Raw genomic sequence first — 12289 nt, 5'->3', positions numbered from 1 at the left:
GAGCGCGTCATAACACGCGCTCTCCGTCTGAGCATAACGAGGTCATAAAATGGCTGTCAAGCTTGCGCCTTTTTCCCCTCAAATATCACTTCTCCCAGTTCCCCTATTCAGGCGGCTGGAGTGGTTCAACACTGTAGGCAATGTGTCCACTACATAGTGTGCACTCCTGCATAAGCACTGTTAATTCAGTGCCACAAATCACTCAATAAACCTGATATTCTCCCAGTTCCCTTAGTTCAGGTGACTGGAGATGTAACATTGCAATAACTAGCCTGTGGCCAAACATGCTCAGTTGCACATTGACGCTGTTATGCGTTTACCTCTGTGAATTCGCTCGCTGGCGTACGCCGCGAATACTCTAATGTAGTGGCGCCCATTATACAGTGCGCGCCACCACACATTATTTACAATGAATCAGAGCTTTCTAGTGGCTAGATAGACCCGCGCCTGCAGAGCACGCGCTATCCATTAGCCCTGCCGCTAACGTGCACGTGGACTAATCCGCAAGAATGCGTCCACTTTACAGTAACACTATCTAAACACAGTGTTACGAGTTCGTCTGTAGGCAGGTGCCAACATCAAAGTTGTACCCCTACACTCAAGCACTTCCCTATGTTCCCCAGCTCCCTGCACTCAGGCGGCTGGAAACATTATTCCTACAATCGACGAGCCCGCAACAAACGCGCTCGCCTGTACACATGCACCATTTCCCCGGCGACACAAAGCGTTCGCCACTATTCTGCGTTCTCCGGCCCCCTGCACTCAGGCGGCTGGGAACACTATTTCCCTATTTACTATTTATGAGCCCGTGAGCAACGTGCTTTTCTGTACACAAACACAATCCCCTTGGTAAGCGCCACTTCCAAGGCGACCCAATAAGGCGTGCGTCACCATTCAGTGCACGCCGCCTCTCACAGTGCTACTAGCACAATGCATCCGGGCTAACAGGTCCCTGTTACTCAGTGACCCGCCCCACAAATTAATTCAACCCTTGGCTTCGATAACAAGGTTACTCGCTACAGTTCGCTCGCAGACCACCGTGCTTTCGCACTGTGGTAGAGACAGCGGTGAGAAGTGACATGAGTCACGTGCTTCGAACCGAAATATCAAACTGTTAAATTAAGGGAGCGGTAGAAACCGTGCACCCCTCACAGAGCGAGTCAGGCTTTTACAGTCGCTACTTCCTTGTGCCAAAAGAAGGGTGGTGGTCTCAGGCCATTCTAGATTTCAGACATCTGAACAAAGCCCTTATGAAGCGCCCGTTCAGAATGTTGAGAATGAAACAAATCCTCGCGCACATCCGCCGGGTGATTGGGTTTTCACTGTGGATCTAAAGGATGCCTTTTTCCACATACAAATAGCCCCTCATTACAGGCCATTCTTGAGATTCGCCTTCAAGGGGAAAAGTTTACCAATACAAGGTGCTACCTTTTTGGTCTATCTCTGACTCCCCGCACGAAGTGCATGGAAGCGGCGCTAACCCCGCTGAGGCTTCGGGGAATGAGAATTCTCAATTATCTCGACGACTGGCTCAGAATAGCTCCGTCAGAGATAGTTATTAAACCACAGATCTTGGCTTCTCAACCATTTAGAATGCTTGGGACTCAGAATCAACGTGGCAAGAGTTTATTGTCTCCCACACAGAAAGTTTCGTTTCTGGGAACAGTATTGGACTCACTGCAGATGAGCATGCGACTGACGTCACAGCGCGCGCTCTCTGTTCAGATCCGAGCGGTTTCCCTCAGGTCCGGTGCACGCATTCCTCTCAAACACTTTCAGAGGATGCTGGGTCTCATGGCCTCGGCGGCGCTAGTTCTCAGACTGGGTCTGTTGCACATGCGCCCCCTACAGCACTGGCTGAATCGCCACGTTCCAGCTCACGCATGGCTCTCGGGCCGATTGCAAATCAAGGTAGACCACAGCTGTGTGTTGGCTCTGGCTCCTTGGAAAAATCCCGTCTGGTACCAGACGGGCGTGAGTTTGGGCACTGTTACGAAGTGGAAAGTTATCTCGACAGATGCATCCAACTTAGGTTGGGGAGCCCTTCACGAGGGCAGGCCAGTCTCCGGTCTCTGGTCAGACTCGGAGAAGAGCCTTCATATAAACTGTCTAGAGATGAAAGCGGTCATGCTATCGCTAAGAGCTTTCCTTCCGTACATAAAGCACCACCATGCCCTGGTCCGAACGGACAGCAGGTCGGTGGTAGCCTATATAAATTGCCAAGGCGGTCTGAAAATAATCGATCTGCACACAATGGCGTAAGAAGTCCTAATATGGGCAGAGCACAATACGCTGAGAGCGACTCATGTGCCAGGCATTCTGAATTTGGGTCCGGACATGCTGTCCAGGTGCAATTCAGACAATTGGGGCAGTTCTTGGAGAGGCAAAAGTGGATCTTTTCGCCTCACAAGGCTATGCTCAATGCCGAATATAATTCTCCAAGCACAAGGATGCGTTGGCCCACGAATGGCCCAACCTTCCTCTTTATGCTTTTCCCCCAATCTCAATGTTACCTTAGGTCATAGAGAGGATTAGGGAGAGCAGATGCGCTGTGCTTTAATAGCCCCGCTTTGGAGAAATCAACCTTGGTTCTCACTACTGAATCAGATGTCGGATGCAGATTCGTGGCCGGTCCCGCTGAGGAGAGACCTCCTCATGCAGGCGGGACGGCAGATCTGGCATCCCCGTCCCGATCGATGGGCGCTTCATGTCTGGCCCATCAGCGGGTACATGAGAACCTCTCTGAAAAATTATTGAATACCATTACTGAAGCTAGAGCCCCCGCGACCAGGCGGCTCTATTCAGACAAATGGTCAGTCTTTTCGGACTGGTGTAAAGCGCGAAGTCTGACCCCACAGGATTGTGAAGTGTCAGAAGTGCTTACATTTTACAAGAGCTTCTGGACGCGGGTCGTTCCCCCTCCACGCTCAAAATTATGTGGCTGCTATAGCAGCGTATCACATTCAAGTGAACGGACTAACATTGTTCGCTTCCTTAAAGGGGCTAGAAGGCTTCACCCACCTCGCCCCCTCTTCAGTCCTTATATGGGACTTGTCCAGTGTCTTGGATGTCATGAAGAGCTCTGCACTTGAGCCTCTGCATTCGGTGAGCTTTAAGCTCCTGTCACTAAAGACCGCTTTTCTGCTGGCGATCGTCAGTTAAGCGAGTGGGTGATCTGCACGCGCTCTCTGTGAGCGCCTTCGTGTCTGGAATTGGGCCAAACGACTTCAAGTCGTCCTCAAACCAAGACATGGATATGTACCTAAGTGCTTTTGACTCCGTTCAGAGCACAGGTCATTTCACTCTCAGCACTTTCATCACCGATAGATGAAGAAGATGCTAATTTGCTCTGTCCTGTCAGAGCGCTGAGGATATACATGGAGCGTTCCGCTGCTTAGGCAACTGAACAGCTCTTTGTATGCTTTGGCGGCTGCACCTTAGGGTGCGCGGTTACAAAGCAGACCTTGTCACGATGGATAGTAGATGCTATCTCGTTGCCTTATGAGTCTAAAGATCTCAGCTGCCCTTTAGGCATTAAAGCCCATTCTACTAGAGGCATGGCCTCTTCGTGGGCTTGGTCTATTGGCATTTCTCTAAATGATATGTGTGGCGGCAGGCTGGGCCTCCCCGTCCACTTATCAGATTATATTAGAATGTCCCGGCCTTATAGGCTGGGCTTCTTGCTGTGTACAGTTTTAACCCCTTAAGGCTCGAAAAGTCCGGTCTGGGTTAAGTATTGTATAAGTCATAGCACATTCCTTATACGGCTCGAATTATCTGGCCATTCATTATTCCTGGCCCGACTATGTCCGGTCTATATATTATATTACACGTATATCGTGTTCATTCTCATTAAGGGCTTGACTCAGGTCTGGCTCATTTTGGGACTTCTTGATATCATATTACGGGCCCACCTAGGTTGGCCTGGGTTTGGTGTCGTCGGCGTTAGAGCCGTTAAGCAAGCACGGCGTTTTGCATTGGTCCCCCATAGCGTTTTAGCAAAACGCAATACGAGAGTACTCTCGTAAGGGAACGTTTCGGTTACTAACGTAACCTCGGTTCCCTAAGATGAGGGAACGAGTATTGCGTTTTGCTTGCCGTGCTTGCTCACTTGCTCAGGAGTCGCTTCAGTCGATTAACCTGACTAACCTTGCGAGAGTGGGTCTTATATACCCTTGGCTATGCAAATTCTGTTGCCCCTTGTGGCGGGAATTTGGAAGGACCTGATTGGTCCGTCCCGCCCCACGGTCTCGCCATAGGTTGCTGCAGTTGCAGCAGCACAGCCAATCAGCACGCAGCTGCTTCCTGCTGAGAGCTGTGCAGCTGCACTGCGTGTACATGGTATTTTTGGATAAAAATTTGCTTCAATATCTCGAGGAAAGGAATTCCCCCATAGCGTTTTAGCAAAACGCAATACTCGTTCCCTCATCTTAGGGAACCGAGGTTACGTTAGTAACCGAAACGTTCAGTGGGCCACTTTGAATCAACAGCTGGTTACAAGTACTAAAACACGCGATTCCTTTGCCTACAACAAACAAATCACGGATATTGAGGCAAATAAATGACTACAGATTAGGGCAGAGAGTCCAGCTCCTATGGAATCAGATTAGTCTCAAATATTATTCACGCAAAAAACATGATTCATACATGCGTAGACAGTTTCACATGCATGAAACCTAATTCACGTACCCCCCAAAAAAAATTAACGTGCGTGGAAAAAAATACATTCACAAAAAGCAATTCACGTGCACAAAATAAAATTATATATTCGTAAAATATATTTCACAAATGCAAAACACAATTCGTAGAAATACAACTGTGCACAAAAACCTTTGAATGTTTAAAATGTAGGCTACGAGTTTATCCTTGAATGTGAATGTGCAAATCGTCATTCACGTGTGTGAATCGCCTTGGTTGTGTGTGTGTGTGTGTGTGTGTGTGTGTGTGTGTGTGTGTGTGTGTGTGTGTGTGTGTGTGTGTGTGTGTGTGTGTGTATTTTTTGAGACTTTCCTGGCAGCGCAATCCTCCCTACACAGAGGAGTCGTACTCTTTAGCCAATCAGATTTAAGCTTATCAATCGACCAATCAGTATCACGTGAGGGCGGGTCTACCTGCATGTTACGTCATCTGCTTTCGACCTGTTCATGGCTAAGCAGAGGTGTGTGTAATTGATCGTTAATTTCTGTGTTAACTGTTGTTATCAGTTGAAGCAATAGTTTATGAACTATTTACTGATATAAGCACGTGTTGTGGTAATCAGATGTCCCATATCGTATCAAAAATGAAGAAGAATGACGCTTGTTCTGTTGTATCACACTGAGTGCGAAACAATCATCTGTGGCTAATACCCACCCTAGCTCTCTTAGCACTGGCCTCATCGAGATTGTTCTTTAAATAGTATATAGACCTGTTTTAATGAGCACACAGTGTTAATTTGCCATTTGTGTATGTTGTCAAATTATTAAACACTTGTTGTTTTGTTGTTTCCCTGCATTTTCAGGATTACTCACCTTTGGCATGACATCTGGATAGCAGTCACAAACATCTTAATTCATGTTGTTTCTTTATTCTCTTTTACACTTTAGTTTTTTGTATTAATATCTTGGTACCACTTTACAATAACGTTTCATTAGTTTACATGAACTAATAATGATGTTAATTGCAATACTTCAATTTACTAATTTACCAATACTTCATTATCATCTTGTTAACATTAGTTAATGCACTGTGAACTAACAATGAACAGCTGTATTTTGAACCAACGTTAACAAAGATTAACTAACACAGCAGCAAATGTATTGCTCGTTAGTTAATACATTAACTAATGTTAACTAATGAACCTTATTGTAAAGTGTAAAGAAGATATTTTGAAGAATGTTTGTAACAAAGCAGATAGAGCAACCGTTGACTACCATAGTAGGGAAAAATACTATGGTAGTCAATGGTTGCTCTATCTGCTTGGTTACAAACATTCTTCAAAATATCTTCTTTTGTGTTCAGCTGAACAAAGAAACTCATACAGGTTTGGAACAACTTGAGGGTGAGTAAATGATGACAGAATTTTCATTTTTGGGTGAACTATCCCTTTAAGGGAGCAATACATTACCAACAGGTATCTGTATGCTTTTGAAAAATTGCATTCACTCCTAACACAACTACTTTCCTGAGCCAATAGAAACTCCAATAGGTAAAATATGTTTTTCAGAAGAAGTTAATCCCTTTTTCTTGAAGATATTATTAATGTCTCCTGCAATTTTCTACTGGAATAATTTATTTAAAATTTTAAATTGGAAAAAGATTTGGTCCTCTCACTAATAAAGTAAAAGAAGTGTCCTTCTAAATAATAAATACATTTTACCCTGTTAAATATTTTATGATTAAATATAAAATTAATATTGACACAAGATGCTCATTTTGCCAAGTTCACACAGAAACTGTTTATAATTTATTTTGGTCATGTTGCTATACTAAACAACTAATAAAACATTTGACACACTTATTAAAGATAATATCCAGCAAGATATTATATTTATATAGAAATACAACTCACTTTTCTTAAATGCATGCATGTGTGTGTGTGCGTTTAATTTAATATATAATATTCACAGTACACACAGATATATTATGTAAACACAAACTTTTATTTTGGATGCGATTAATCGATTTGACAACGCTACCATAAACATACAAACCAATTTTTTTTAAAGAATTTAAAATGTACTGTAACATATTTCATCCTCAGTAAAAGAAAGCTAGTAAAACAACCTCAACTTTTAATGACTTTGATTTGCACTCTCAACTGATGTATAAAATAATATGTTAATATCTTTGTGTTAGAATCCGATTAGAGACTCTAAAAACGTTTGCTGTTTCACAAATGTCTTGATTGTAGATAGAGCTAGTCAACTATTGGCACAAGGTTTCACAGACAGAGAGTCCTTTGTTTACGGTTAGCCTATGTGTAAATCTAGTTCAACTCGGTTTTACTGCTGGTTCAGGGTCAGAGCGAGAGAGTCTGGAGAGTTTCCGGTGTGTCCCAATCTCAAATAAGATCGACTGATTAGATGTCATTACTCAGTGATCTCACTCACTGAGGAAAAATGATATCTGCCTTTGCATTCGAACATTGAAGGTGTGAAAATATGAACAGCAATGTATTTCCTGTATATTTCACACACAGAAACTTTACATCACTATTCTTTAATAAGCCTCTTGTGAACTGAAATTCAAATGTGATTTGAAAATACCTGAATAAACACACGCACACACACATTCTTGTACATCTACACTGGATGCCATGATGGACCTCGGTTTTAACGTCTCATCCAAAGGACGGTGCTTATGGACAGTATAGTGTCCCCATCACTACATTCTAAAAAAAAAAGTTCCATATGGCACCACAAATGGTTCTTGGTTCGTAATCATAGGGGAACCTTTTTAAGTGCTATATAGCACCAATTTTGGTGCTTCAGTGGTTCTTCAGCGGTTCTTTGACTAAGGTGCTATACAGGGAGTGCAGAATTATTAGGCAAGTTGTATTTGAGGATTAATTTTACAACATTAATAATTAAACAACCATGTTGTCAATGAACACAAACTCATTAATATCAAAGCTGAATATTTTTGGAAGTAGTTTTTAGTTTTAGCTATTTTAGGGGGATATCTGTGTGTGCAGGTGACTATTACTGTGCATAATTATTAGGCAACTTAACAAAAAACAAATTTATACCCATTTCAATTATTTATTTTTACCAGTGAAACCAATATAACATCTCAACATTCGCAAATATACATTTCTGACATTCAAAAACCAAACAAAAACAAATCAGTGACCAATATAGCCACCTTTCTTTGCAAGGACACTCAAAAGCCTGCCATCCATGGATTCTGTCAGTGTTTTGATCTGTTCACCATCAACATTGTGTGCAGCAGCAACCACAGCCTCCCAGACACTGTTCAGAGAGGTGTACTGTTTTCCCTCCTTGTAAATCGCACATTTGATGATGGACCACAGGTTCTCAATGGGGTTCAGATCAGGTGAACAAGGAGGCCATATCATTAGATTTTCTTCTTTTATACCCTTTCTTGCCAGCCACGCTGTGGAGTACTTGGACGCGTGTGATGGAGCATTGTCCTGCATGAAAATCATGTTTTTTCTTGAAGGATGCAGACTTCTTCCTGTACCACTGCTTGAAGAAGGTGTCTTCCAGAAACTGGCAGTAGGACTGGGAGTTGAGCTTGACTCCATCCTCAACCCGAAAAGGCCCCACAAGCTCATCTTTGATGATACCAGCCCAAACCAGTACTCCACCTCCACCTTGCTGGCGTCTGAGTCGGACTGGAGCTCTCTGCCCTTTACCAATCCAGCCACGGGCCCATCCATCTGGCCCATCAAGACTCACTCATTTCATCAGTCCATAAAACCTTAGAAAAATCAGTCTTGAGATATTTCTTGGCCCAGTCTTGACGTTTCAGCTTGTGTGTCTTGTTCAGTGGTGGTCGACTTTCTGCCTTTCTTACCTTGGCCATGTCTCTGAGTATTGCACACCTTGTGCTTTTGGGCACTCCAGTGATGTTGCAGCTCTGAAATATGGCCAAACTGGTGGCAAGTGGCATCTTGGCAGCTGCACGCTTGACTTTTCTCAGTTCACGGGCAGTTATTTTGCGCCTTGGTTTTTCCACACGCTTCTTGCGACCCTGTTGACTATTTTGAATGAAACGCTTGATTGTTCGATGATCACGCTTCAGAAGCTTGGCTATTTTAAGACTGCTGCATCCCTCTGCAATATATCTCACTATTTTTGACTTTTCTGAGCCTGTCAAGTCCTTCTTTTGACCCATTTTGCCAAAGGAAAGGAAGTTGCCTAATAATTATGCACACCTGATATAGGGTGTTGATGTCATTAGACCACACCCCTTCTCATTACAGAGATGCACATCACCTAATATGCTTAATTGGTAGTATACAGCTTGGAGTAAGACATGCATAACGAGGATGATGTGGTCAAAATACTCATTTGCCTAATAATTCTGCACTCCCTGTATAGCACCGCTAACTAGGGTTGCCAACCGTTCCGTATAATACGGAATCGTCCCGTATTTGACACATAAAAGTCTTGTTCCGTATTGAACTGATACGGAACGCACTTTGTTCCGTATTTTTGAGAATCAATTCAGTGCAAATCCATGCAGGGTCGTTTTTAGGCATAGGCAAACTAGGCACTGGTGTGTGTGTGTGTGTGTGTGTGTGTGTGTGTGTGTGTGTGTGTGTGTGTGTGTGTGTGTGTGTGTGTGTGTGTGTGTGTGTGTAAAGTGTGTCACGGCCGTCCTTAAATGTTATTGCCGCCCCCACTAGTTCCCCCACACTATTGGATCAGAGAACTGTCAATCTGACGATTCCTATATGCCATCACATATACTGTCAAAAAAGTTCGCGTTTGGAGCGCTCAACAACACCATTAGATCAATGAACTCGATCAATGCTTTGGCAAGGTAACACTTTTTTAACCCTACAATAAAGCTAAATTCAAACTAAAGGCCAATTAAAATAACAGGTAGGCTACAAATCTGTATTTTGTTAGGGCAGTATTTGTGGCAGTCTAGAAATCCCGCTGTGAATGGGCAGATAGCATTGCTCGGTGTGTATGTTAGAGGCAAAATATAACTGCACACTTACTTCAGCATTTCATGATTATCAGTTATATTTTGACTCTATAAAGCTTTCTTCTCTTAATTGCACCTCCAAAATGTTTTTGTGTGTTTTGTAATTGTCCCATATAAAACTTTAAACAATTAAAAAATGGTATAATAAAATGTGCAAATTCACAACATGAATACATCCTTTATTAAATCACGTTGACGAATGTAACGTATCTTTACTGATGGTGTTGAATGCTGAATCGATTCATTCAGTTCTAATAGCGCTTAACGCAAGCAGTGTCGTACACACAGAGGGCAAAGTGTTGCGTTATTTAAAGGGGAAGTTCACGCATCAATGAGTAACAAAAACAACACTGAATCAGTATTTACTCTTATTACTTTAATGTGAAATGTACTAATAGCACATAATAATTATGTAGTTATGTCTGAGAACAATTTCTTAGCAACTAGGGACTGCACAAATATAGGCTATATATTATTGGCCTATGGGGCTATACAGGCATCTGGCTATTAATTTGAATCCTTATTAACAAATATATACAAATATAATTTGGTATCTATGTATTTAGGTATGTCAAGCCAGGTGTATATTTTGGATAAATGCGTGTTCACGGCATTCTTAAAAAGATCACGAAATCGATCACAGAATCACCGATGCAAAAATGGACAAAACCCGGCATTCTTTTCGCCTAAGCAACAGCTTCTTATGGAAACGTATGAAGAAGTGAAACATATAATTTGTAAAAAAAAAAAAAAAAAAAAAAAGGCAATACAGCTGCTGTAATAAAGCAAAGAGAGAATGCTTGGCAAACAATAGCGGACCGATTGAATGCGTAAGTAGTCCAAATAACCAGTGCTCCACTGAAACCCTCATAATTAGGCCTACAATTAATTTGACTTGCATTTACAATTCATTTTCAGTTACTTGTCATTTTCAAAAATAATTGTATGCCTTAAATGTGTCCAGTGGACATGCATTTAACATGAAGAATAATTGCAAACACTTACCCACTATGTGCATCTATTTGATATATTTAGTTATTTTATGTCTCTAATCTGTTTAATCTTTTTACTATTACTATTTACTATCTATTTGTATGTAGGTTTTGTTTCTAATTGATTTGGTGTAATCTATAAACAGATCATTTGCTCTATTTTTATCCATCTAATCTATTTTATCATTTGTATCTATCTATTCCTCTTAAAGAACAAACATGTCTGGCCAAAAAAGGACTTGGCAGCAAGTCAAGATTAAATACAAGAATATTTTGCAGGCTGGTAAGTGACTTGTTTGCTGAGAACATAGGTGACATGTTTGCTGACATTTTATTATCTGTGCTGATTTTAGCAATAAAAAAAAAAGTCATATTACTGGTGCGGGGGGTGGCCCTCCAACCCAAGACTTCACCCCAGCAGAGGAGCTGGCCCTGGACTTAAATAAAGGGAAGCCAGTGATTGAAGGGATCCAGGGAGGGACAGCCACTGACTCTGGCCCAGCAAGGGATACTGGCCTCTTCATACAATGTACATTATTGCCATACTACTGCACATGGAAAATATTGAAATCCATTTATATTTTGTTATGTGGACTGTGTGACTTTGCCTTACCTTGCAGTGGCTGGTAACACCCTTACACTTTTGGAGCCACCAGACTATGATTCGCCGGTGAGTATTCTTTATTAAATCATAGACTTTGCATGTTCTGTCAAAAATATCAATACCAGTAATGAATATGGCAGAGGGAAGCCACATCTACAGCAGTGGAGTGCACTTCTGCCGATGATGAGACCGTGTCGCTGGACTCCAGAAGGCTCGAGGTATCATGTCAATTTTGTGGAAATAGACACATTTTTTAAGTTTATAATAGATAAGAAGTCAGGGAAGTGGTACTAATAGAAAATATCATTTGTTAAAGGATCCTGACATTGGGCAGCCTGATAAGCAGCCTGGTAACATGGTGAGTATTGCCTAAAGCAAACTTACATTATGCAAAAATTCTGCTATGCTAACTAAAAGGTGTTCACAGAATTCACAAACTCAGATATCTCTACACAACACATCTTAAGAGACAGATAGAGCTGACAAGTCAAGTTTGATGTGAATAAAAGAAAGCTGCAGGACATGGACCTTGAGATGCAAATTAAACGCAAGACACTGAGGAAACTAGAACTGGAAATCCAGAAACTAGAAAGAGAAGTAAGTGACTTCAGTTCATACTGTAACCAACACAATGTATTAATCATCATCATTTCTTCTCTCCAAAGCTCCAAGCTGACAAGTGATAACAGCAAAATAATAAAAGAAAAATATTCCAAAACCATTGTGGTCTTGTAAAATTTTTTATGAATGTCAAGTACACTTTATAGTTATTGATCCAGTGAAGTGGAACTAGAATTTGGGAAGATAACCACAATGTGTGCTACTGATGCCAAATAAAATGCATGTACACATGAAAAAGTTATATAGCCTACATTATCCTTTATTAAGGGATGGGCTAAATCAAAACTAAATTAACTGAAATAATTTGCAATGTATTGTTCTCTAACAAGTCTACCATTTCTGTTATCTGGGAATATGGCAGCATTGTCCCAATCAACATCCAAAGCAACTCTGGGAGCCCTTTCTTTTC

General features: G+C 41.8%; 1 protein-coding gene across 1 annotated transcript; it reads left to right on the top strand.

Annotated features, from left to right (window-relative positions):
* Positions 1-9466: 9466 nt before the first annotated feature.
* Positions 9467-11831, top strand: LOC307127917 (uncharacterized protein; the record flags this gene model as incomplete). Its single annotated transcript, XM_079819418.1, has 6 exons — positions 9467-9492; positions 11009-11184; positions 11276-11325; positions 11400-11477; positions 11576-11617; positions 11687-11831. The coding sequence occupies 6 exons, from the start codon at positions 9467-9469 to the stop codon at positions 11723-11725; spliced, it is 411 nt and encodes a 136-aa protein (XP_079675544.1). The 3' UTR covers positions 11726-11831.
* Between the last annotated feature and the right edge of the window lie 458 nt (positions 11832-12289).

The sequence above is a fragment of the Gobio gobio genome (genome assembly GCF_949357685.1).
Source record: "Gobio gobio genome assembly, chromosome: 6".
Lineage (NCBI taxonomy): Eukaryota > Metazoa > Chordata > Actinopteri > Cypriniformes > Gobionidae > Gobio > Gobio gobio.
This window is presented reverse-complemented; position numbering and strand designations above follow the sequence as displayed.